The following is a 26,736-nucleotide window of genomic DNA, read 5'->3' as shown; positions in this document are numbered from 1 at the left end:
TGAAGGTACAATTGCAATTGCTCATATAATAACCGGACATTAGGTTCGTTTATATCTCGTGTTTTGTCTATGAGTGATCTTATTTAGACCGGTTCTTGATTTTGACCGATCAGTTGGATACATGCAAGTTAATACTGAAATATCTCTATTTAACAAATGTGTCTCACCATTTTTTTTTGCCTAACTTGGGACATGGCGTAATATATCTTGGATCCGCTGCATGAAATAAACTTGATACTACTTAGCTAGTCTCAGTTTGGATTCGGTCAAGACAATGTACTTGATAGTCCAATAACAGATGATTTAGCTACTCTTGACAATAGTCTAAAGATATTCAAAAACTCAGACATACAGAATGTGTATAACCACTCTACTATATATCACTAAATGTGTTTTCCTGGAATGGATCCAACCAGTCAATACGACATTCGAAAAACACCAGTTTGTTATTAATCAACAAATGTAACCTCCAATTAAGTTCAGTTATATAAAATCATTTATTATTGTTGTCATAGTCAACAAATGTAACCTCCAATTAAGTTCAATTATATTAAATCATATATAACTATTGTTATAATTACTGTAGCTAAGTTGCCGTCAAAAAAAAAAATTACTGTAGCTAAGATGTTTGGAATCTTAAACCCATAACCTCTTCCGATCATAAAAATCATATTATTATTTTTAGTTCTCCCTAATGTCGAAATGGAACTTAGGGCATCCAACTTTATTCCTCCCAAAATTTATATTTGGATATTTTTCTTTTTTGATAATCAAGTGGTGACCCGGACCTTAAACCCGACTAATCCTCTTGACGCAGGTGATATTTTCAAAGGGCGTAAATCCGTCTTGCCAACGAGAATCAAACTAGGGAATTCGAGGTTTCACGGACCCACTATCCCAACTCCGCTCTGGTATTTGGAACTTTTTCATCTCGTTAGTATTAGTATCTAATGGAAAAATACATATATGATATATTTAATTCAACTGAAAAAAATATTAAAAGTTGTGACATCAAGTTCAGTTTACCTATTTGTGCCGATGCCGGAAAATTCAATGTAGAAAAGATAATTTTGTAAAAATAAGAATTTGAAAAGCATACTTAACATATTCATACAAGGACAACTAAACAAGAGCAGCACGATTTTTACTCATCTGCTGTTGTAAATGATTAGAGATTACTATAAGATAAGAAGAGTTATATACTTGAGGAAAATATCGTCACATAACTTTCGCAAAAAATGACGTCAAAAAAAAACACTTTCGCAACAATTTAAAAGATTAAATTAAGTTATGAAAAAATAATCCAGTAATACTATCAAACTAAGATATTCACTAAACAATGAATAATTACACATGAGAGAGCCTAGAAACTAAGAGTAAAACTGCCGGCCAAAGAAATAAACTTACAATGAAAAGATAAAAAATCAGATTCCTTATATTATTTATTATTATTTTAAAAAATCATTCAGATTTATATCGTTCTAAACTTCTAATTATAGTTAAGAGTAAAAACTCCACCGGTTTAACATTACCCTAAAACTTATCTATTTTCTGCTATCTACTTCCTCATTTTTAGCCTATATAAACATTACAACCAACTATATTATTTCCACCTATCAACTTCTCTCGTTCTTAATTAGTATACACCACTTCTCCACACAAGTATCAAACACCACTCAGATCCTGAGTTTTTGGATCAATGGTTGTCTCAAATATTGTTTCTGTGTTATTATTGTTTGTACTACTCAATTTAAGCAGTAATAACATCAAAGGAGTTGAAGCTTTTCATCATGTTTACGAAAATTTGCAATCTCAATCAGTCGAGGCAGTGAATCATCTTCACAGATCCGCTTTTCACTTTCAACCTCCAAGGCATTGGATTAACGGTACATGATCTCTTTATTGAATATTTAATTTAGTTTGAAACATTTGTTTCCTTAATTAGGGTTTATAATAATTTTCGTTTTGATGCTTGGCTTTTAGATTTCAGTTAAATATTTTTGATCTAATACTAATGTTTATTCCACTACGACGTTATTTGCAAAGCCAGAAATCTTCATTTCTTCAAATCCAATGTTTGCTTGTAGTATGTGTGATAAAACGATAAAATCAGTTTTTTCAGTGAACGTAACAAACAAACTTCCAGTGATCTAGGAAGAAAACTTCTTCCCGATAAGATTAGTATGTTTTTTTTTCTGTAAAATTTAAGCTTAGTATGTTTCCTATAATAACCCCAAATATCGATAGTTACTCACTAAATATACATAGGGAGATCAAGTATATAATTTTTACATGATTTTTAAAACTATTTATTTATGCATACAATGTGATTGTTATTCAAAAAAAGAAAAACTTACGTCTTTTTTTAGAGTATAAGTTTCAGCTTTAGAAACTCATATGCACCAATTGAAATACAGAATCTATAACGTGTAAACACATATATACCTCTTTATTTTTTTAAACTATGTTATAGTTTAATAGTTACATATGCATATCTAAGTAAGTCCAATTCTTTTTACAGCATACGAAGTGCACATATCGGTTTCTCTATGAATGTGTGATCATATCTCTTTCAATAAATATATCGTGTTGCCTCCTCTATTCAAGTTTGTTCTACTAAAGAGTTTCATTCATGTGAACCTCTTGTATCACTTATCCTCCTTAACATTCAACATAAACTAACATCGTTTTGCTTTGTTGTCGTGTGTTTCCATGTGGCATTCTCGAAAATCACAACAGATCCAAATGGTGAGTTTATCAGATTTTTTTTTTTTTTGAAACACAACAGAAAATACTTTTGTAAGTCTCAAAATTTTTAGATAATCTAACTTGGTTTTAAAAAACAGGTCCAGTATACTACAAAGGTTTCTACCATCTCTTCTACCAATATAACACCAAGGGTGCGGTTTGGGGCAACATTGTGTGGGCACATTCGGTTTCCAAAGACTTAGTAAACTGGGAGGCTCTTGAACATGCCCTATATCCCTCCAAATGGTTTGACATCAAAGGTACGTGGTCCGGTTCAATAACAATCGTACCAGGGAAAGGACCGATTATCCTCTATACGGGTGTTAACCAAAACGAAACTCAAATCCAAAACTACGCAATCCCAAAGGACCCCTCAGACCCATACCTAAGAAAATGGATTAAACCAGATGATAACCCGCTCGTAATGCCAGACTATACTATGAACGGTTCAGCGTTCCGTGACCCGACCACGGCATGGTTCTCAGAAGACGGCCATTGGAGAACCGTGGTTGGGTCAAAAAGAAAGAATAGAGGGATCGCTTATATCTACAGAAGCCGAGATTTCAAGCATTGGGTCAAAGCCAAGCACCCGGTTCACTCGAAAGAATCAACCGGTATGTGGGAGTGTCCTGATTTCTTCCCGGTTTCCACAACCGATTTCCAAAACGGTTTGGACTTAGATTACACCGGTTCGAACACAAAACACGTGTTGAAAGTTAGCTTGGACTTAACACGCTTCGAGTATTACACGCTTGGGACGTACGATCCTAAGAAGGATAGGTACGTACCAAACGGTGATACACCTGATGGTTGGGACGGTTTAAGATTTGATTATGGTAACTACTACGCTTCCAAGACATTCTTTGATTACAAAAAGAACAGAAGAATCTTGTGGGGTTGGGCCAATGAATCGGACACCCTTGAAGATGATATCTCAAAGGGATGGGCCGGTCTTCAGGTTATATATCTTATCTAAATTAATAACTTTATGGAATATTTTTCAATTTTTTCTTATAGCGATTTAATTATTTGTTAATAAAGGTTATTCCAAGAACGGTGCTTCTTGACGCAAACAAGAAGCAACTAGTGTTTTGGCCTATTGAAGAAATAGAGTCACTAAGAAGTAACTACGTCCGAATGAACAACAAAAACATAACGATGGGTCAACGCTTAGAAGTTGAAGGAATCACTCCTGCTCAGGCCGATGTGGAAGTGACATTCAACGTGGGACAATGTCTAGAGAAAGCTGAGGCATTCGACCCGAGCTTCACATTCAAACCGTTTGATTTGTGTAAAATAAAAGGCTCGAATGTGACAGGTGGTGTTGGACCTTTTGGTCTGATCACATTGGCCACTCCTGATTTGGAAGAGTACACTCCTGTCTTCTTTAGAGTCTTCAAAGACACCTCTACATATAAGCCTAAGGTTCTCATGTGCTCCGATGCTAGACCGTACGTTCCATAACCCTCTATGTATATATATAGTATGCTTTTCATTTAATGATTCTAACATTAATGAAACATTTCGTCATAGTTCATCGTTGAAGCAAGACAGGGGTCCACTCAAACAAGATAGGATGTACAAACCATCATTTGCTGGTTTTGTGGATGTTGATCTATCTGATGGAAGGATCTCTTTAAGGAGTTTGGTCCGTATATAGTAAAATCTTCGGTATTACTATTTATTTATTTTGTTTTGCGTACATGTAATTTGACATGAAATGGAATTTTTATTTACAGATTGATCACTCGGTAGTAGAGAGCTTCGGAGCATTGGGGAAGACAGTCATAACGTCGAGAGTGTATCCAGTGAAAGCAGTGAAAGAGAATGCGCATTTGTATGTGTTTAACAATGGAACACAAACTGTGAACGTAGAGAGTCTCGATGCATGGAGCATGGAGAGGCCTCTGAAGATGAATAATGGAGCTCTTTAATTAACTCTCATTTATCCTTTCTTATAATGTTGGTTAGTAACTACGAGATGATTTGATGACATTAGAAAGAAAAACTTTGTGATTTTCTGTGTGTTTATCAATATGATTAGTGCATGTCCGCACTTAAGATATGGACTCTTGTACCTTTCTACTAAAATTACTCAATAAATAATTTTAGAAAGCCAAACAACAAGAACATGTACCTAAATATCATTTTCGTTTATGATATTAATATTTATTGGATACTACAATACATGCGCTTTTCAGGATGACATAAGTACAACTAAAAAGTAAGATGGTAGAACTTTTTATGGAATTTTCAAACGATGAAAAGGTCAAAATAATGAGAAAAAAAACTTTTTAAAAAATCATCATGAGGTTCCTGAAAAAATCATCTTATTTTGTGTTGATTTTAGATTTACATGTTCAGAAACCATGTGTACTTTTGAGTAAAATCTGCGTAAAATGAAGTTTTAGTTTTTGAATCATGAACCATTGCTATTGTTATCGATTGCTAAGAAACTTTCATATAAAGATTGAATTTAGTATTTGTAATAACAATATTGGAAACAGAGGCTAGTCTTATAATAATAATTTATTATGCGTAATTCGCAAAAAACATAGATTCATCATCGTAGAAAAATATTGTTCAAAAGCATTGTACTGAAAAAATGAACAAAGCTAAAACTCAAAAAAAAGAAGCTAAAACTCAGAGCCTCCTTCCTCTTCTACCATTCTTTCGGCGAGTACTGTCTGTTGGGATGGGAGTAACATCCTCTGCAATGAACAACAAGCATACACTGTTAGCAAATGCTCACAACATGTTAAGCCCAAGATCTTAGATGATGGTAATGCGAGCTTTACCAATGCGGCCAATTTTCATGCCAGAACGGGCAAGAGCTCTGAGAGCAGACTGAGCACCAGGACCAGGTGTCTTCGTCTTGTTTCCACCAGTGGCACGGAGCTTCACGTGCATTGCGGTGATTCCAAGCTCCTTGCATCTCTGAGCAACATCTTGTGCAGCAAGCATAGCTGCGTAGGGTGACGACTCGTCCCTATCTGCTTTCACCTTCATCCCACCTATTAAATCAACACAGCACAAAAATTGAAACTTAAGAGAGACTAAGAGACTTGTCTTTTCATATTAATTAAAGACTAGAAAAACATTTAGACTGATCAATATAGATAATTTACCGGTGATACGGACAAGGGTTTCACGTCCAGACAAATCAGTTACGTGCTGTTAATCAAAGACACAAATGTCAGCTTCCCATATAAATGATAATCTGATCTCTCTTTTTTTTTTTCAAGACAACTTACAATGAAAGTGTCGTTGAAGGAAGCAAAGATGTGGACAACACCGAAGACTTGCTCTCCATCACGAACAGCTGGTCCAAGTGTCACTGTCTCCTCCTTGGGCTCTCTCGTCTTTCTCCTCGACTATACAACATAAACACTAACATTACACTTCTACAATAAACCCTAACATCCCATATCACCTTAAGATCGAGCTTGATCATAAATATACAGTTCCAACAATATCATTCTCAGTAAAAACGACAACTTTGAAACGTATACTATGATCGAGAACTTTACATTCAGACAAAGCTTACCATGGTTTAGGGCAAGAAAAAGGATATGGAAGAGTCTTGTTCTTGAAGTTTCCGCAGGCACAGAGTTTGTCGAGAAGAAGCGGAATCAGTAATCGATTTTTATACTAGGGCTTCGAAACATGTTTAGGGCTGAATCTTTATTATTGGGCTAGCATTAGTTTGTTAGCTCGGCCCTATTTATATTACAAGTCGGTTGATGCCTCCCCAGTAACGTCGTCGTTTCATGAATTTGAACCCATGAACAATAACAGCCTTTGCCTTTGTATTTCGGGTATCGGTTAGGTTTGCAGTAATCTCAGATATTTGTTGGGTTGGAGATGTTCTTAGGATAAAGAACTTGGTGATCCATTTAAAACCGGGAAATTCGGTTTGAGTCGGTTCAGTAGTCTTTGTTTCAGTTCAGTTTAAATAATAAAACCAAAAAACACCAATTTTTCTCATCTTTTAAGTAAAACTAGGTGTTTTGCCCGCACATGCGGGCATAAATTTCTTATAAATACTTATTAGTTTATGTCTTATTAATATAAAATCAGCATAATAAATTATTATTTATGTTTTTAAATAGTTAAATCAAACATCAAAATATTTATATATGTCAAATACTTTTAATCAAAATATATACTTATTATTGTGTTAAGTTTTTTTAAAACACTCATATCTTAGAGATAGTTTAGAAAATATATTTATATTTTTATGTTGACTAAAATATTTAATAATAAATTGTTTTGTATCTTAATTTTTCTTTTAACTTTTATAATAAAAATATTGTTTTCAGATAGGCACAAAAAAGAATATATAGAAGAATTATCTTTTTTATAGTTCTAAAATATTATTTTGTAATCAATTATTTAATATAGCATATAGCATATAAACTTTATATCATTAAAATAAATTAGTGAATAGTTAGAAACTAATAATAAATTAATAACCTATCTAAAAGTCTAAAACCTAATAAAAATATGACAAATAAGAAAAGCTAATATAACATATAAATTTAATATTAATAAAATAAAATTCGTTTTTATTTATATAGAATATTCATCAAGGCTATTATTTAAATTAATTATTTAGTGACACAGCTCAAAACAAATAATAAATCAATGATAATTTAGCTTAAACTTAATAAGAATATGACAAATAAACAAAATTACCTAAAATCATGGAGAACATGACAACTAAGCAAATTTACTTCATAAATAATAGTATAGATAATTTATCTATAATTTTGTTTAGGCTGGATAAAAAAATCGAAACTGAAAAACTAACCGAATCAAACCGAAACGAACGGAGAACTCTCAAATAACCGAATGGTTCCAAATAATAAAACCAAAAACAACAATTTTCAGTTTTTTTAAGTAAAATAATTTATCTATAATTTTGATGATTCAATTCAGATATAAAAATATATAAGTTTCCATCCGTTTTCACTTTGGTGGAAGATCTGCAAATATTGGTTGGACTCTATTATTGTTTATATAAAAACTATCGACCAATCTGATTCTTACATAAATGAGGATGCAAAGACATTAAGTACAAGGAGAAATAATGTCAGCCAAAGTATAGTTTCTATGAGACTCGAGCAAGTTCCACAGCTCGTTTGAGTGCTCCCAAGAGACTTCTCATGATTCTTTCTTCTCCTGGAGGTGCCTTGTCTTTCTTCCTCCCATTACGTGTCGCTCGGAACACTGGTCCTGAACCACTCTCTGTGCTTTGGTACACTAAACAGTCTATGTAAACCGGAACATCGGTTTTGCCTTCATCTTCCATCACTATGAATCCTAACCTCGCTCCTCCACTTATTCTATCCACCTGCTCTAGTTTGATATCAGTTGATGACATATAGATATCGATCAATAGAAAAATGGAGAGAAAATCACCTTGAGAGGAACAGGGAGAGGTATGTTGGCTCCTTGGCAAAGACTGTTCGCCCACTGTTGTTACAACAACAAAAAAAAAATGTTACATAAGCAAAAATCGCTAGAAGGAGGGGTCGAACCTCCGACCTTGTGGTTAACAGCCACACGCTCTAACCAACTGAGCTATTCCAGCTTTGCACGTTTTAGTATTCAACGTTTTACCTGAAAAATAAGAGTTTCGAATCTTGCGAGATCTGTATCTATGGGAAGCTTCATGGTACCCAGTGAAACACCGTCTTCCTCCACAGGCAAAGCATTTGCTACTACTACAAATGGTCTCTTCATTTGCCTGCGTGCGCCGTTCTTGCTGCTCGCTGCTGCGCCATTTGTGGGAAGAACAAGAAGCCGGCAAGGATTAGGACGGAGAAGGAACTTAGCTGGAGATCGGACGCTAACAGTAGACGGGAAGAAGAGAGGCGCTCCTGCTGCGTAAGACATTTTTGGTGACTGAGAGAATCTGAGAGATAAGAGCTTTAGAGGATATGAGTTGAGACAAGATGACACGTTGTCTGAAAACAATTGATGACGTGTTCTGTCTGAAACCGTTGATATCAAGGACAGTTTGTGTAGTAAATTATTCGATTATTTGAAACAACATATGTTGAACAGAGAGATAGAGATACAGACTTGACTCATTAAAATCAACCATGACAAAAGCTAGTCCAATAGTAATAATAAGGATCAGTACAAACAGAGTTATGGTTCTTCATCAAGTTAGTCATCGTCGTTTACTACTAATCAATCACTTTGGTCCTCAGAATCTTCACTTCATGGATTGGCCTGTCGGTGTTATCGGTTTGGATACTACCGAGCCTCTTGATCACCTCCATACCACGGCAAACTCTGCCAAATATAGTATGCTTTCCTGGAAAGATGAACATAGAGATGTCATCAATAGAAGAACAATTCTCTTTTGATAAGTTGATAGGATCTCAAAACATGATCTATATAGCAAAATTAAAATTTAGAGATGTATGTGGTTTACCATCCAAGGAAGGTGCAGGTGCTAAAGTGATAAAGAACTGACTCCCATTAGTGTTAGGACCAGCGTTTGCCATTGACAAAATCCCAGCTCCTGTGTGCTTCAACTCTGCCTTTATCTCGTCCTCAAACTTGGAACTAGAACACAAGAGCAAGGACAAAAGAGTCACCCCCTTACGATAAAATGCTAAAACAAATATACAACATATCCATTATTATTTTTAAACCCTAAATATCTCTAGTGAATAGAATATAACCAATGGTTAGCCATTTCATGATCCAAACACACTAGTCCCATGGAATCAGCTAACAGTGATCTCTCTGTATGTTATGTTACCCATAAATGGACTGGCCACCTCTTCCAGTTCCAGTAGGATCACCACCTTGCACTATGAAATCCTAAAAAATTCAAATAACAAAAAGGATTCATTCAATAAAGCTCAGTGAAAGTCAGACTGGAATGAAAGAGATCAGATTGGAATCAAAGAGATCAGACCTTGATGATTCTGTGGAAGAGAACATTGTCATAGTAACCTCTCCGTGATAGCTCCACGAAGTTCCGGCACGTTCTCGGTGACTGTTTGTAATACATCTGAAAACAACTTTCAAAATCAAAAATCACTCTTAAACCCTAAAACCCCAAAATCGGAAGTTGGATTAGAGAAGAATGCAAACATCATCACCTCGACGGTGAAAGGACCCATGGAGGTCTCCAGTGTGACCTCCGGCGGACTTCCTTCTGGTCTCGCCGTCATTTTCTCAGAGACGGAGAGAGAGAGCAGCGTCTTGTCAGGAGGAACCGAGACGCTTACTATAGAGTCAATATCGGGTCGGATCTGATTCTTCCTTCTCAATGGGCCGACCTTAGAAATCTAAAGTAGTTGGGCCTGGTCCCTTTTTCTCCACAAGCCCACAATGGATCATGAGAGTTCAAATGTATCCGATTCGAATTTGGAATTCGGCCAAAAAAATCCTGAAATTTTCTGAAATTGCTAAAAGAATTATGTACACTTGCCTGGCTAATAAAAACCTAAACTTTTGTTAACTTATTTAAATAATTTAGAAACTTACGGTTGACTGACCAGATTAGCACACCGTTAAACAAGAGTTAAGACAGAGTTAACACAACGTTAATAAAAATACGAAGAGACCGGGTTTTAAACCAAGTTGTTTGGATCAAATGGCAAGGTAATTTACCCACTAGGCTAGTGGTACATTCAATGTACGTACTAACACATTTACTTTTTATTGGTACTGATTTTGAATATAAAAAAAATTTCTAAAAATTTAAAAGGTCTTTAGAATTCCAAAAATATGAAAATAAAGATTTTTTTAAAAATTAATTTTGAAACTAAAAGTAAAAATAAAATTTTATTTTTCCTTAAAAATCAAAAATCTTCCAACATTTTCATTTTTAAAAACAAATTCCAAAAAAATAAAATTTTCATTTTTCAGAAAAAATCGAAAAAATAAAATAAAAATCGAAAAATATCAAAAAGTTATAAAAAATTCGAATCTGAAAATAATCAGAATTTATTAAAATATTTTTTTATTTTTTTTATAAAAATATTTTTTATTTTTTTATAAAAAATGCCAAAAAGAAAATTTTTCATTTTTCAAATTATAAAAAGAAAAATTGAAAAACAAAATTCGAAAAAATAAAATTTCAAAAAGGGATAAAAAATTTCAAATCTGACAACATATAATCAGAAACTATAAAAACATTTAAAAAAATAGTAATAATTATATATATATATATATATATATATATATTTTCTGATTATATGTTTTCAGATTCGAAATATTTTATAACTTTTTGGAATATTTTTTTGAATTTTTTTGAATTTTTTCAAATTTCTTTTATAATCCGAAAAAATGAAAATTTTCTTTTTTGGAATTATTTTTCAATTTTAGAAAATTTAAAGATCTTTTTAAGTTTTTAGATAATTTTTTAATATTCAAAATCAGTACCAAATAAAAGTAAATGTATTAGTATATACAATGAATGTACCACTAGCCCAGTGGTAAAGTACATTTCCATTTTATTTTCAAATCATGTAAAACGACGTCGTTTTATCTCATTTCAAAACGACGTCATTTCACTTAACACCAACTTTTAACGATGTTATTTTTTTCTGTTAAATTTGGTGACGGCGTGCTAAATTGGCAAGTCAACGAAAACATTGTTAATTAATTCTAAAGTCAATGAAAAGTTTGTGTTTTTTTTTGTCAGCCCTAAAGTTCATGTTTCTTTTGACAATTCCTGAAAAGTTCAGGATTTTTTTTGACCGAATTGCCAATTCGAATTTAAAATGTTTTCCTTTTTCTTTCTTCTACTTTGATATCAAATGGAAGTACATATTTGACCCCCAAAAAAATGGAAGTACATACAGTATAATCTCTTTAAATTAATAATCCATAAATTAATATCTCTATAAATTAAAATAATTTCATAGTTCTAAATTAAATTTTTGGTTCAATTAGTATCTCGATAAATTAATAATTTTTATAAATTAATAAAAATTCATAATTTTGGTGTAGTCCTAGCATTATTAATTTATAGAGGTTTCAGTGTATATGTCTCTGATTCTTTCAGAATCTAGCTTGATCTTTTTCTTTATAAAACGTTAGCTGTAAGATTTCCACTGCAACTGTAGATTTTAATGGTACAAAATTTTGGTTGTTAGTTTGGGAAAATTTAACAATTTACCTAGTAAGTTTTACAAAAAAATAGAAAAGGAAAAAGAAGCATGTTTACATAATTATTATTAACAAAAAATTGCCGACTTCAAAAGTAAATCAAGGGTAAAACTAAATCTACACAATTATTGAAATGTATCCAATTCGGTGACCCAAAAAAATGTTATCATGTTTTTCTTTCTATTTTGATTTTAAAAAGGAAGTATATCTCTCTGATTCTTTCAGAATCTAGCTTGATCTTTTTCGTTATAAAACGTTAGCTGTTAATTTTTCACTGCAACTGTAGATTTTAATAATACAGAATTTTTTTATTAGTTTGAGAAATTTTAATAATTTATACCTAGTAAGTTTTACAAAAATAGAAAAAAAATAAAAAAGAAGCATGTTTACATAATTGTTTTTTTTTTAATTGCCGACTCCGAAAGTAAGTCAATGGTAAAACTAAATCTACACAATTATTTAAGTTAATATTGCAGGGAAAAGTAAAAAAATACGTTCAATCACACGGTAAGAGAGGACTTATATATCAAGCGAAAGCTTACATTCTTATTATCAGAATTCGTATACAAACTATGGGTACTCAATCATCTTTTGACCTAGCCAACATGTTCTTTGTTTTTGCTAAAAACCTAGCCAACATGTTCTTACGGGAGAGAAGAGAAGGAAGAAAAATATGCAAGAGCCGTGAACTTCCTTCTGAACTCGTGATTGAGATTCTCACGAGACTTCCAGCTAAATCCCTTATGAGGTTTAAATCCGTATCGAAGCTCTGGTCATCGTTAATTTGTTCCCGATATTTCACGGACCGTTGCCTGAAAGTTTCATCATCTCCGCTTATATACATGCGCGTCGATATGCTCCCCTTCAAAAATATATCACTATCATCATCCTCACCTTTGGACGATACTACTATGTTGTCCTTTGTCGTTGACCAGGAGTTGACTATCCCATCAATGGAAGGCTACTCCGTCTCTCAGGTTTTTCGCGGTTTGATGTGCTTTATAAACGGTCAAAGTGCTAAAATATATAACACTACCACTAGACAAGTTGTAGCCTTACCCGACATAGAAGGATCCAACATCACAGCTAAGGATAAGTGCTTCATGTACCATATCGGACATGATCCTGTTCATGATCAATATAAAGTGCTTTGCACAGTTTCAACACGTGGAGAAGGCAGGAATAGAAGCAGGAGGATGCTCGCGTCAGAGCATTGGGTCTTACTACTAGGAGGAGGAGATGGATCAAGTCGGTGGAGAAAGATTTCAAGCCCATGTCAACCACATCTTGCTTTCACGCAAAGATTGAGTATCAATGGGCGTGTCTATTACCTAGCTAGGGTTCGTGGGAATCGTCCTCATGCGGTCTTCAGTTTTAATATTCGTTCTGAAGAAATCTGTATCGTCCAAGAATTTGAACATAACGCCTTTTACCCTCGTTTTATTGCGCTTATAGAATATGGTGGAAGAGTAGCTCTTTTACACCATTACGATTTTGAAGCAGTAGGTGTGATGGACCTATCGTTTATGGATGATGCGGATATATGGTCGAGAAAGTCTTTTGTGTTGGATCTTTCCCAGATGGATTTACTAAATGGCATCAGTTTGAGGGTACAAGGTACAACTAGAAACGGTGAGGTTATTTTGGTACCTACAAATACATCTCGTAATCCCACCACCGGCAAGATGATCGTTCAACCTCAACGTACCAATCGTTTCCACATTTTTCTATACAATCTACAAAACAACCATTTGAGAGAAGTTGAAATCAAAGACACATTCAACCGCTATCTTACTAGTATTTGGGACGTTATTGGATTAGATGATGTTGAGAATTTGATGTATCTTTAAGCGCTTATGCTTCTTTGTGTTTTCTTCTCCCCTCCTAGGTTTCTAGCTAGGTTTATTTGGTTTAAAACATTTTGTTTTGTTTGGATGTTTTTGTTGTTCTTTACTATACCATAAGTCATTTGGAAGAAATCAAAAGGAGTATGAAAGAGGTCACAAATCGGGTCAAAGAAGGACTTGTATGTTATGAGATGCAAAACGAGCATGTATTTTGAGTCTTACAAGAGAAACGTTATCATGTCTTTGAGTTGTTGAAAACCAAAATGTCTATACAAAGAGGTTCCTCGAAAGAGAGTAGCCTGCTTGGAGTTCATTAGCATGAGACTTTAGAGGACTTTTTTTTCGCGCAGCACCGGCATACACAAATCCTCTTTACCGTGTAATTGTTGCAACAAATGTTTCAGAACGTGACATGTGTTCTACGAACCGAGTCTGTTTCCACATCAAATAAGCACAGATTATATAATAGCCCGAAGATAGATCAGAGACGCAACCAATAAGTACCAAGAAGCAAAGCCCATCAAGATCAACAACATATGCCAACTAATAGTAATACATAACTATATGGGGAAAACATTTCGACCCAATGCGGTTGAGTCAAGATTACAGAGTTGCATTAAAGTCTTTAAAATCATCATCATCACTATCAAATATTGTACTATAAAAAAGATATATGTAGATTTGAAATTCCTTTTTTTTTTGGGATTGAGCTGGACTGGGTTCTGGGTTTTAACTCTAACAGACATGCATATATAATACAGGGTGGTGATGCTGATGTCAATCATGGTCCAAGTACAGAGTCCCATTACAATCGATCTTTAAGAATATGACAATGCTGGTCTTTAACATAATCCAGGAAATGATCAAGTGAAGCACAGCTGCACATGACTTATGTTAAAGACCAGCATTGTCGTTATCTTCAAGCGAAGCACATGTGCAAACCCTAAATCGAATTTGGATTCGAGAAGAATGTATCATCATCACCTCGACGGTGAAAGGACCCATGGAGGTCTCTAGTGTAACCTCCGGTGGACTTACTTCCAGTCTCGCCGTCATTTCTCCAGAGACGGAGGGAGAGAGAGAGAGAGAGCAGCGTCTTGTCAGGAGGAACCGAGACGCTTTACAGCTTACTATAGAGTCAATATTGGGTCGGATCTGATTCTTCCTTCTTAATGAGCCGATCCGAGAAATCTAAAATAGTTGGGCCTAGTCTTTTTTCTCCACAAGCCCACAACGGATCATAAGAGAAGCGTTCAAAAAATAGAAAAGGAAAAATAGAGAAGGAAAAGGAAGCATGTTTACAATACCCTAATTATTATAAAAAAATTTGCCGACTTCAACAGTAAATCAATGGTAAAAATAAATCTACACGATTATTTAAGTTAAAAATATTGCACGGAAAAGTAAAAGATAAGTTCAATCCACGGCAAAAGAGGACTTATCAAGCGAAAGCTTACATTCTTATCAAAATTCGTATACAAATCTTTTGACCTAGCCAACATGTTCTCACGAGAGAGAAGAGAAGGAAGAAAAATATGCAAGAGCCGTGAACTTCCTTCAGAACTCGTGATCGAGATTCTCACGAAACTTCCTGCTAAATCTCTTATGAGGTTCAAATCCGTATCAAAGCTCTGGTTATCTTTAAATTGTTCCCAATATTTCACCGACCGTTGCCTTAAGGTATACATGTGGTTGAGCTTCCACAAAAGTAATCACTTCAAAAATGTATTACTATCAGCATCATCATCGCCTTCGGACGATACTACTATGTTGTCCTTTGTCGTTGACGAAGATTTGACTATCCCAGCAATGGAAGGCTACTTCGTCTCTCAAGTTTTTCGCGGTTTGATGTGCTTTACAAAAGGTCAAAGTGCAAAAATTTATAACACTGCCACTAGGCAACTTGTCGCCTTACCCGACATAGAAGGATCCAATATCATAGCTGAAGATTACATGGACAAGATCTTCATGTACCATATCGGACATGAGTTCATGATCAATATAAAGTGCTTTGCCTAGTTTCAACACGTGAAGAAGGCAGGACGATGTACGTGTCAGACCATTGGGTCTTACTACTAGGAGGAGATGGATCAAGTCGGTGGAGAAAGATTTCAAGCCCGTGCCAATCACATGTTCCTTTAACACAAAGATTGAGTATCAATGGGCGTGTTTGTTACCTAGCTTGGGTTCGTTTAAATCATCGTGTGCTCGTCAGTTTTGATATTCGTTCTGAAGAAATCAGTATCTTCCAAAAACCTGAAGATATGGCCTTTTACCATATGTTTACTGCTCTTATAGAATATGGTGGAAGAGTAGCTATTTTACCCCATACCGTTTTGAAAGAAAGAGGTGAGATGGAACTATGGGTTATGGATGATGTGGAGAAGAATATATGGTCATCGAAGAGTTTTGTGTTGGATCCTTCTCAGATGCATTTACGCAATGGCATCAGTTTCAGGGTACGAGGTACAACTAGGAACGGTGAGGTTATTTTGGTACCTCAATATACATTACGTCATCCCTTTACCGGTACCACCCGTTTCCACCTTTTTCTTTGCAATCTACAAAACAACCATTTGAGAAAAGTTGAAATCAAAGACACATCCAACCGCTATCTTATTAAAATTTGGGATGTTATTGAATTAGATGATGTTGAGAACTTGATGTATCTTTAAGCACTTATGCTTGTTTCTGTATTCTTCTCCCCTTCTAGGCTTCTAGCTAGGTTTAATTGGTTCGGAAACATTTTATTTTATTTTGTTTGGATGTTTTTGTTGTTCTTTACGATACCTGATTCCTTCTAGCTAGTATCATGTCTTTGACTTTGAGTAGTTTCAAACCAAAAATGTCCATATCTCAGCATCTAGTAGTGGAGGGTACAAAAGGGTTTCCCGAGTATCCTGGTTGGACTTCATTAGCATGAGACCTTAGAGGACTTTTTTCGCGCAGCTCCTGCATACACAAATCCTCTTTACCATTAAATTTGCCGCAAAGTTTTAGAACATGACATGCGTTTTATTTACCCAATCTCAGCTGCTAGAGACATCTTTACACCAATCTATCTCTTGTTCTTCTTCTCCGCACGAACTGACAGGTTTTCCACTTCAAATAAGCACATATTACATGTACAACCGAACTTTGTTAATTGAATGACTAAATACTTTCAAATTAGTTGGTCATCTTGAAGCGACGCACAAATTGCTATTTTAGCTTTCTTTTATCTCAAATTATTAGCACACGATGAGTTAATAATGATATTCCAACTTCATTATTTCACATATAATGATATTTTAGCTTTCTTTTATCTCAAATTATTAGCTGAGACCCAGTAAGGTGGGGAAAGTAAGAAGCAACAACTCCTCTTCCCGGATCCTAACAAATCAACTAAACTAATCACTATTTTTTTTTGTTTAAAACAATCACTATATAAATACTTGTCCACCTTCCATTAGTCTCCCACCACAAGTTGAAACCATTTCAATAACAAAAACACACTTTTTCTTCTTCTTTGATTCCCAACTGCAAGAGAGAATGGCGAAAGAATCCACCACCATTGACGTCGGCGAGCCGAGCAAAGTGACCAAAAGTACAAGCCATGTCGTAGTGGAGGAGAAGACGAAGAAGGGCTTTGTGGCAGCCGCTGCAGGAGGTGGCTACAAGAGAGGTTTGGCCATATTCGATTTCCTCCTCCGTTTGGCAGCCATAGGAATCACCATCGGGGCTTCCTCTGTCATGTTCACCGCCGAGGAGACACTTCCCTTCTTTACTCAGTTCTTACAGTTCCAAGCCGGTTACGATGATTTTCCCACATTTCAGTAAGTCCATTTACATTTTCTGTATGTGCTTACTAATTTACATTACGTCTTACACGATAAATACACGATAAATACACGTATATAGTATAATCTCTAACAAGGGTTATATATACTTTTTACTAGTTTACTTTACTCTTATAGTTTTAACTGAAATCAAATATTTAAATTCATATTATTTTAAGTAAAGTCATGTTCCGATTATATTTTGCAAAGTTGTGTAGTTATACGTTTTAAACTTGTCCAATTAATGACTTAATGAAATATATACACGTAAATCGATCTTTTTGAAGGTTCTTTGTGATAGCAATAGCCATCGTTGCCAGCTATCTCGTCCTTTCACTACCCTTCTCCATCGTAACTATTCTCCGTCCACTTGCGGTTGTACCCCGGCTCATCCTCCTCATTGCTGACACCGTAATTTTCCCTTTTCATATATCCACTTTATTTATTTATTATCTTAATTTAATTCATTTGTTTAATTATGAATGTTTCAAGGTGGTTTTAACGCTTACCACATCAGCAGCTGCTGCAGCTGCATCAATTGTCTACCTTGCACATAACGGCAACGCAAACACCAATTGGCTCCCCATTTGTCAGCAATTTGGAGACTTCTGCCAAACCACAAGTACTGCAGTTGTAGCCGCCTCTATCTCGGTTGTCTTCTTCGTCCTTCTCATAATCATCTCAGCCATTGCCCTAAAGAGTCATTGATTTGATATTTTCCGCGTCTCAAGATGGAAAGAGGCCTAGTATTTTTTTCATGTATATGTGTGTTTGTGTCTTTCTCAAAAATGTATATATGTTTGGGGTGTGCGCTTTGTGTAACATGAGAGTTATAAGTATATGGTATCATTATGGTGTTGAAAATGTAACCGGAGTTCATATATTTTAAGAAGATTTATCTTGGTTCAGCTTGAAAGCTTCGTATATAGAAAAAGGAAACTTTGTGAGGATGTTTATACAATGGTTTTGCATTCGAACCAACATCCGAAATCACATGTCAAATTTATCAAACAATTAGTGTTTTGCATCTTGGTAACGCATCCGTATGCTAGAACGAAGAACGCTGTCCTTTTAACAAATTAAAACAAATAATATTGGTTTTAAGTTTTCAAAATGAATGTCATTTAATATTTTAATTGTTTCGATCCATTCTTGTTTAGTTTTTATGGAAAGTCCTGCCCTTCTGTTCTCTCAGCGACCTATATATCTTGGCTTGTCTCGACAAAAAGAGAAGCATATACAATTTAATAAAAAGGCTGAAAGTTCAGTAGTTGACTGATCAAAAGAGTTAATAATCGGTCATTGTCAGCTGGTTATTATCCCTAAGCTAATGTTCTAGATAGCTAAGCTACAATTGAAGAAGATGTGATCTCTGTTTTACTTGGAAGCTACAAAACTGTTATTAATTTATAAACCCCAAGAGAGATATTGCGATTGAATGATTGGTTATGCTTATGCATGAATAAGTTAATAACCATACAAGAATTTGTGCTTCGCTTAAAAATAATTAATTACTAACTTGAAAGTAATTAATCTTTCAATTAACAATGTTCGTTGTTCTATAGTCATAGAATAAAATGTTTGCGGATATATGCCAACTTCATTACAGGTCACATTTCTTTTGACTTTAATTGTTAGCTCAAAGCCAATCGAGTGCGGAATAGTAAGGAACAACAACTCCTCTTCTTGGAGTCTAACAAATCAACTAACCTCAGTATCAAACAACTAAACAAAAAACCTCGTCATTAGTTAGCTACTAATTGTTCCTAATCAATCACTGCTCAATACATTTACTATATAAACACTTGTCCATCTCCCTTTGGTTTCCCACCACAAGTACAAAGCATTTCAACACACAAATACACTTGTCTTTCAATTTAAACCCCAATTGCAAGAGAAACTGGCGAAAGAGTCTACCACCATTGACGTTGGCGAGTCGAGTACCATGACCAAAAGTAGAAGCCATGTCGTGGCGGACGACAAGAAGAAGAGCTTTGTGTCAGCCACCACAAGAGGCGGCTACAAGAGAGGTTTGGCCATATTCGATTTCCTCCTCCGTTTGGCGGCCATTGTAACCACTATCACGGCTTCCTCTGTAATGTACACAGCCGAGGAGACTCTTCCCTTCTTTACTCAATTCTTACAGTTCCAAGCCGGTTACGATGACTTTGCCACATTTCAGTGAGTCTAACATCATTTTATTAATGTTACATCATGTTTTAAGCAATAATTAATGCATACGATTCAACTTGTCCCTTTTTTTGCTAAAATATATAAATGTAATATCAATGTAACTCATTTTTGAAGGTTCTTTGTGATAGCCATAGCCATCGTCGCCAGCTATCTCGTCCTTTCACTTCCTTTTTCCATCGTAACTATTGTTCGTCCACTTTCCACCTTGCCCCGGCTGATCCTCCTTATCTCTGACACCGTAACTTCACTTATAAACTTTTTCTCCAAGAAAAAAATATATTTTAAAGTTCCATATTAAAATATTCTCTTTTATGTCATGGTAAAGGTGGTCGTGACGCTTACCACATCAGCGACGGCTGCGACAACTGCAATTGTCTACCTTGCACATAACGGCAACCCAAACGCCAATTGGCTCCCCATTTGTCAGCAGTTTGGAGACTTCTGCCAGGCCACGAGTAGTGCTGTTGTGGCCGCTTCTATTGGAATTGTCTTCTTCATCCTTCTCATCATCATCTCAGCCATTGCTCTAAAAAGACATTGATAATATATTTTTCAACCTGTCAAGTTCGTAATGAACCTAGATGTTTTCTTGTGTTTGTTTGTGGCTTGTGCTTTGGTGTGTCATGAAAATGTAAGCACAATAGTATTCTATATGGTATGAAAAAATGTAACTAGAATTGTTTTATGTTTGAAAGAAATTTGTGAAGGTTTTGAGAAGGCATGTGGATTCGGTTCGGATGTCTCGGTTTGCATAACATATTGCCGAATTGAACCGAACAAAAGAATTGGTTTGGTTAAACATTCAGCTGGTTAGGTTAATGAAGATTTCACCAAAACTAATCGAAACTTTGGTTTCAATTAAGTTTTGATTAAAATTTTGTAATTTGTCTCAGTCAATTTTGGTTATTTTAGTCTGAAATTTAGTTATAGTTTGCTTTATAGTTTTGCTTTAAATATGAATCGAACCTAATTCATAGCCGCATCTATATATATAAAAGAGAGTTGGTTCTCTCCTGCTGACACGTAAGCGTCCACGTCAGAAATTCGCTCAATTTCCTTGCGACACGTGTCCATTAGAGTCAAAACGCAGCGAGTCATTAAACTGTCTTGATGGGCTTCGTTTGTCTTCCTTTTTAATAGGCTTTTTGGAAGTCTATATATATAAAAGAGAGTTGGTTCTCTCCTGCTGACACGTAAACGTCCACGTCAGAAATTCGCTCAATTTCCTTGCGACACGTGTCCATTAGAGTCAAAACGCAGCGAGTCATTAAACTGTCTTGATGGGCTTCGTTTGTCTTCCTTTTTAATAGGCTTTTTGGAAGTTAAAATTCTAAGCCCGGCGAAGAAAGATGTGTGGCGGTGAAATGGATTTCGTCTCTTCTCTATGTGTGGCGGCGATCCGATGACTTCTGGGCTTCCTCTTATGTCTTGCAACGGTGTGATTAATGGCTTCCTTTAAATCCTTTAGTGGCTCTATCACGATGTATTCAAAGCTTCCTAATGATCTTAGAGGCGGTGTCAGGATTTGTATAAATAGAGGTGGGATCCCATCTCCTCTTCTTATCTCTTTCATCTGGGACTGAAAAAAATTGAAATGGCGAATTCCAGAGCTTTTTACTCCGACATCAAAATCGGCAAGTGCTCCTCCGTCGTGGAGGCCCGGCTCCTGAGGTTCTGGGATACAAGAAACGTGAAACGTGGGGGGATCTGATGTGGGTCGACATGCTCTTTGTGGATGTCAATGTGAGCTTTTTTTTTTACGGTGTGTGGTTGAACAAAAAATTTCTATGAATTTTCTGTGTTTTGTTAGAGTCAATTTTTTTTTAATTTTGTGTGTTTCCGGCGAGCTTCTTCATGATTGTTCGTTTTATATATAAAGATTCCGGCGAACCTCTTTATGTTTTGTTAGATTTTAAATTCTGGTTTTGATTTTAGGAATAAAACCTCTACTAATTGTTGAGTTTGCAAAATACTATGTAACCCCTTCGTGTTTGTTCGTTTTGGTATTTAAGTTTATATGATTTTTATTCCGGTGACTCTCTTCATGTTTTAGTTTTTCCAGATCTTTAAAGTTACGTGTCTAACAATATTTCAGCGAACCACTTCGTGTTTGTTTGTTTTTAATTGAAGGGAAGGTTCTTCTTTTGGAGAGCATCACCGGCGTCGTCTTCTTCCACATACAGTGGCAAAATCCAGATCTCTGATTGCTATTAAAATCCCAGGTATGACTATCCAATCGTTACCTTGAGAGAACAATGTTTTCTAATACTGTTTTCCAGTAATTACAGAAATCTGTAATTGGCCAAATAGGTGAATTAGAGACATTGGAATTTAACAGAACAGAGTTAGAGTTTCTATTTTTGATTGGATTCAATAAAATTGATGTGGTTTGATCAATAGAAAGAAGATTACAAGCTGAGACTCGCAGATTTCAGTAATGTGTATCGATCATACTTGCATTTCACCTTTGAAAACCTTTTGGAGCGGTTCTCATCACAATGAGTTCTATAAAGTTCTGTACTTTACCTAAACCACTTCGCAAATATTAACATTCCATATTATGCAATACTTTTACCTATAAGAGAAAATATTCTTGCATGTTTATCGAGTTAGATTATACTCTTGGATTTATATGATTTCACTCAAGGCTTTTGATTCTGCATTGACTCGACCCTTATATCTCTTTTTCTGTGATCGACAGGGTGAACCAAGTAAGTCGTTCTTCAAGGAATTTTCCTAATTTTTACGGTCCACCTTGGTCCAAGATACTACCGGGACTCATTGACTCAAAACTTTGAAGCACCTGATTAAAGAAGGTGCCATCTGTGAGCCAAGCTATAACGGTTCGAGTAAATATATGTAGTAATATTAAGAAAGTTTTGGTTCCAGTAATCTTTCTCCAAAGTATAAATATTTACCCTGTATAGTTTTAAGTACCACTATCTTTTTATCTTATGTAGTAGTATATTGAAAACCTTATGTGATAAGAATCTATCATTCTCAGAATTCAAAAAGTTTCCACATGGCGGAAGGGATGTAACACTTTTTACGTCCTATGAGTTCCAGAACCTATAATCACGTGGTCAGTCGCCACCGTTTCAACAGTGGTATCCCCACTTTGGTTCAGCTAGCGTTCCATTACATGGCAGTTAAGTTTAAGTGGGTTACTCTTCATTGACCGGGAAAAACTGTATATTTCTTGGAGCAAGAGTGTGCTCAAGTTAGCTATGGTACCTATTCATCTCTCAAGTTAGCTATGGAGATTCTGAAATGGAGTGAAGAGAAAACAAGTTTAATGTAAATAGTGACCCCTATATGGAATAGAGATTCCTACACATTGATGTTAATTGATTAAAATTCAGCTCAGCTCATTCATCTCTTTTTTTAATAGGACTTGACCATTGCAGCTCTTAGCAACAAAACCATGACTTGAACCCCTATAAATAGACTGTTCTATAAAGTACGTTCACATTAGCAGATTAACAATTCTGACTCTGGTGGGATTACCAGGACAAAATTCATTCACCGGAAATCTAACTTACCTCAACAATATCTATTGAGAACAATATTCACTAACCAGAAATCTAACGTACCTCAACCATATCTATTGAGAATATCTTGATTATCTTTTACACTGAGTTTTATTCTAGAATAATATTTTAACTATAGTTAAATTGCAATATATTGTTTTGTTTATATTAAAATAGTATATTCAATAATAATATTTTTATAGAAGTTTTGGTATTTTTGTAATACATGCAACATTTTTCATAAGAGCTGTTTTAACTATTTGTATGAAATTTCTTTTTTAAATATGAGATACGGTTTATTTTACTGAAAACAATGAATATATAAGTTAGCTATAATTATTATGATTATAAAAATATATTATAAGCACAAGAAAATATATTATAAAAACATATTATTTGATGTTTTAGTACTTACACAATTTAAGAAAAAGAATACTTTCACTAAAATCATTTGATTACAACAAAAAATTACTATAACAATTAATCATACAAAAATAATAATTTAGATCACAAAAATAAAATATAATAATCCGTCCGTAGGGCGGACTGACCCTAGTTTGATATAAAAAAAAAGAAAACCTTTTTGCTTCGGTTTGGATCAAAAATCCCCGGTTCAGTTCTGAGAATTCATCAATGTTATTGAATCTTGATTGATAATATCAAAGTCACCGAGACCAAATATAAAACCCAGCAAGCGATACAAAACCTAAAATTCCGACAGCTACCGTTAAAACATCAAATACCAATTCCACCTTCATCCTCTTCTCTTTCATCTCTCTCCTCTTCTCCATAAACTCTTCGTGTCTCCTTTTTGACTCCATTTCCCTCCTTCTTCCATTTCCTCTTTTACCCTCCATCACACTCCTCAAAATGACCAAACTGTCCTTCCCGTTCAAATGCGTTCCCTCCATCTTCTCCACCCTGAGACTCACCTCCTTCACGTGCACCTCCTCCTCCCCGCACGTGACCACCGTGATCACACACTCCACCGACCCCACCACCGTCGCGAATTTCGCCTCCGCTCCACCGCTCAGCCAGTTCCTCTGCGCAGACACCGGCCGGTGGCTCGACAGATCCGCCGCTCGTTTTCCGGTGGGATCGATCGCAATCCAGCTCAGACTCAGTCCCTGCTCTAGATCACGACACGTGTCCTCCGTCCACCGCCCTCGCTCGATCGGCGTCGGCACCGGATCCTTCGGATCCACGAGATCGATCCTCAGAGGCGAGCTGCGGAACCACGCCGTCGTCGTCTCCGTCTTCACGACTCTGCTCAGAATCAGTTTCCCTCTGTAGCGTACGTCCACGGCGGAGATCAGCTCCGGGAACGGACGGTCGGGATCGGAAACTGGAGCGGCGGTGTCGAGGACGGAGTAGGCGTCGGAGAAAAAATGGCGGGAATCTTCGTCGGAGGAGGAGAAGGTGGCGGTGGAAGGCCACGTGGAGCGGCGGAGTTTGGACCAGAGGAGCTCGTTCGAAGCGAGCTCGTGGAGGTGTGAGGAGGCGCAGGAGACGGAGGCTAGGGTTGGTCCGTCGAGACGTGTCAGGATGTTAGCCTCTATGATGTCGTGATGGACGGTGGAGATTAAGTTCGTTACGGTGGAGGAGAAGCCAGCCATTTCAAGGTTGTTACTCACGGTGTTAGTGATTGTTTACTTGTTGCTGAGTGATTAGTAGTTAATGGTATTTGGTTAATCAAGTAAAGGGGGTTGTGTATATAAGAGCGTCGAATTTATCGTTTGGACAAAAAGACCCATGTTTTAAAACTTATTTACAATAATACACCATTGTTTTTCTCAAAAAAAAAAAAAAATACACCATTGATGCAACGGGGGCAACTTGATATTTTTCTTACATCATTGCTGTTTAATATATAAGATAACTGACCCTAGAAAATTAGATGAAAATTAAATTAAATTAATATGATTGTCTCTTTGTGATATCTCATTTAGTGTATTATTAAATTTAATATTAAGAACTAAATGGATGAACTTTTTTGATAACCATGTAATTAAGTATTTTATAAAAACGGATCAGTTTGATATTTTTGTTCATTAATTTACTTTATTTAACTCATGTTATAGCAATATCGGTTTATCAATTTTAACAAATATTTTACTATTTTTTATTTTAATTTATACTTCTATTTATTATGTAATCATGATTATTTAGAAATTGAATTGTAGACGATTTAAGAGACTGTAAATGAATTTTGGGACAAAAGTATAAAATAAGAAATGTCCATGCAAAGAATACTTAGCCAGAGCATCACCACACAGGCATTCGATTGCCGGACAACTTGATCCACTGGGAAAGGGAAATTATGTATATTCTATTCAAAATATGCCCTTTGTCAAATACATAATTCAAGAACTGGTAATGTTTGTCAAACTATATTTAATAGATAATTAGAGTTGTTTGATTTTTGGAAGACGTTTCTTCAAATTATATAGATTGACACATATCTTGAAATAAAGTTTTTTTTTTATTTCTTAAATAACCATGTTGAAGACCTTGTAGACTTGTAGTGTGGTTTTCTAAAGTTTTAGATATGTGTATATCTATGTTGAGAAATTGAGAAATTCATTGAAAAGTATCTTAAATGTGAAATTAAAAAAAAAAGCTTCACAAAATATGGGTAAAAGATCTAGTCAACGCAGATCATCCAATCTCATTTTAATAATATAGCAGTGTCCAAGCCGCTACGTGAAACCGTTGGAGACATTTTGCTTGTGGCGGGTTCGCTCTCGGGCGTTGGAACATGACGGCTAGATAATACCTTAATCTTTTCTCGATCACTTCAGAACATCTTCCAGCGAACTTGGGACTCTGCAGTCTTTGTTTGACCGTTGTTGTAAACCACTGTGAGCCTGCTGCCTTTTGCTGGTCTATAGTGGCTGTGGTGTGGGTCGTGACCGTTGCCTAAAATTGTTGGATGCACAAATGGTTAAAATCATCAAAAATTAAAAAATATCAAACAAGTAAACATAATAGCTCGTACGCTCTGATCATCATTTTCGCTGAAAGCTCTGATCTAAACGTAATCTAATCACGTGGAAGCAGTTTTAGAAAGCGTATAAATCTTAATGTTAATAACCTAAAATCAATGTTTTTAATATCGGACCACCAATAACTGAAATTAAAAAAAAAATAGTTGTGGGTTGATATGGTTCAATCGGATTCAACCAAATTTAATAAATTTCAGCCATTTTTGGTAAATTTTACAAACTCAAATAAATTTAATCAGTAGAATATAAATTAAATGATTATTAAATAAAATTTAAATCCAAACCAAATGAAAAATTACCAAAAATGAAAACTATATTTTTCTTTCTAATATTAAATATATATTTAATTTTAAATATCATTATCGTGAAATATAAAAATGAAAAAATGAAAAATAAAATGTGTATTTATAATAATTATAATGATTTAAAGACAAAAACAAGTAACAAATCT

At 35.2% G+C, this 26,736-nt stretch overlaps 8 protein-coding genes, 1 non-coding gene and 1 pseudogene across 10 annotated transcripts; 5 read left to right on the top strand and 5 right to left on the bottom strand.

The window, feature by feature from the left end:
- Positions 1-1,629: 1,629 nt before the first annotated feature.
- LOC108855560 (beta-fructofuranosidase, insoluble isoenzyme CWINV4) lies at positions 1,630-4,858 on the top strand. The gene is made up of 6 exons (XM_018629410.2): positions 1,630-1,886; positions 2,740-2,748; positions 2,847-3,706; positions 3,790-4,199; positions 4,282-4,396; positions 4,488-4,858. Exons 1-6 carry the CDS (start codon positions 1,700-1,702, stop codon positions 4,680-4,682), a joined length of 1,776 nt encoding a protein of 591 aa, XP_018484912.1. The 5' UTR covers positions 1,630-1,699; the 3' UTR covers positions 4,683-4,858.
- Positions 4,859-5,259: 401 nt separating this feature from the next.
- Positions 5,260-6,436, bottom strand: LOC108852845 (40S ribosomal protein S14-2-like). The gene is made up of 5 exons (XM_018626324.2): positions 6,296-6,436; positions 6,003-6,122; positions 5,877-5,922; positions 5,547-5,762; positions 5,260-5,459 (listed from the first exon to the last, which is right to left on the bottom strand). The coding sequence occupies exons 1-5, from the start codon at positions 6,296-6,298 to the stop codon at positions 5,392-5,394; spliced, it is 453 nt and encodes a 150-aa protein (XP_018481826.1). The 5' UTR covers positions 6,299-6,436; the 3' UTR covers positions 5,260-5,391.
- Positions 6,437-7,743: 1,307 nt separating this feature from the next.
- LOC108848625 (uncharacterized) lies at positions 7,744-8,784 on the bottom strand (the record flags this gene model as incomplete). The annotated part of the gene is made up of 3 exons (XM_018622035.2): positions 7,744-8,104; positions 8,173-8,226; positions 8,374-8,784. Coding segments are annotated over 3 exons (708 nt in total), but the record flags the coding sequence as incomplete, so codon positions are not given.
- Positions 8,271-8,344, bottom strand: TRNAN-GUU (transfer RNA asparagine (anticodon GUU)). Its single transcript has one exon. It is a non-coding gene; the product is annotated as a tRNA-Asn (tRNA).
- Positions 8,785-8,810: 26 nt separating the features above from the next.
- Positions 8,811-10,020, bottom strand: LOC108848626 (peptidyl-prolyl cis-trans isomerase CYP18-2). Its single transcript, XM_018622036.2, has 5 exons — positions 9,876-10,020; positions 9,689-9,784; positions 9,530-9,591; positions 9,197-9,330; positions 8,811-9,076 (listed from the first exon to the last, which is right to left on the bottom strand). Exons 1-5 carry the CDS (start codon positions 9,945-9,947, stop codon positions 8,946-8,948), a joined length of 495 nt encoding a protein of 164 aa, XP_018477538.1. The 5' UTR covers positions 9,948-10,020; the 3' UTR covers positions 8,811-8,945.
- Positions 10,021-12,382: 2,362 nt separating this feature from the next.
- LOC108850960 (F-box protein At4g19940-like) lies at positions 12,383-13,792 on the top strand. Its single transcript, XM_018624404.2, has one exon. The coding sequence runs from the start codon at positions 12,465-12,467 to the stop codon at positions 13,740-13,742; it is 1,278 nt and encodes a 425-aa protein (XP_018479906.1). The 5' UTR covers positions 12,383-12,464; the 3' UTR covers positions 13,743-13,792.
- Positions 13,793-15,169: 1,377 nt separating this feature from the next.
- On the top strand, positions 15,170-16,442 carry LOC108850959 (F-box protein At4g19940-like; annotated as a pseudogene).
- A 758-nt stretch (positions 16,443-17,200) lies between these two features.
- LOC108852781 (casparian strip membrane protein 1-like) lies at positions 17,201-18,492 on the top strand. Of its 2 annotated transcripts, XM_018626264.2 has the most exons (3): positions 17,201-17,554; positions 17,845-17,968; positions 18,050-18,490. In XM_018626264.2, the coding sequence occupies exons 1-3, from the start codon at positions 17,271-17,273 to the stop codon at positions 18,263-18,265; spliced, it is 624 nt and encodes a 207-aa protein (XP_018481766.1). In that variant the 5' UTR covers positions 17,201-17,270; the 3' UTR covers positions 18,266-18,490. The 2 variants fall into 2 exon arrangements, with proteins under 2 accessions (XP_018481766.1, XP_056863034.1); XM_057007054.1 differs by having other exon boundaries at positions 17,845-18,492.
- A 656-nt stretch (positions 18,493-19,148) lies between these two features.
- On the top strand, positions 19,149-20,304 carry LOC108850961 (casparian strip membrane protein 1-like). The gene is made up of 4 exons (XM_057008293.1): positions 19,149-19,248; positions 19,453-19,738; positions 19,865-19,988; positions 20,076-20,304. Exons 1-4 carry the CDS (start codon positions 19,149-19,151, stop codon positions 20,289-20,291), a joined length of 726 nt encoding a protein of 241 aa, XP_056864273.1. The 3' UTR covers positions 20,292-20,304.
- A 3,395-nt stretch (positions 20,305-23,699) lies between these two features.
- LOC108851881 (probable F-box protein At2g36090) lies at positions 23,700-25,035 on the bottom strand. The gene has a single exon (XM_018625356.2). It carries the CDS (start codon positions 24,894-24,896, stop codon positions 23,946-23,948), a length of 951 nt encoding a protein of 316 aa, XP_018480858.1. The 5' UTR covers positions 24,897-25,035; the 3' UTR covers positions 23,700-23,945.
- Between the last annotated feature and the right edge of the window lie 1,701 nt (positions 25,036-26,736).

This window comes from Raphanus sativus, chromosome 4 (genome assembly GCF_000801105.2).
Source record: "Raphanus sativus cultivar WK10039 chromosome 4, ASM80110v3, whole genome shotgun sequence".
NCBI classification, from domain to species: Eukaryota; Viridiplantae; Streptophyta; class Magnoliopsida; order Brassicales; family Brassicaceae; genus Raphanus; species Raphanus sativus.
This window is presented reverse-complemented; position numbering and strand designations above follow the sequence as displayed.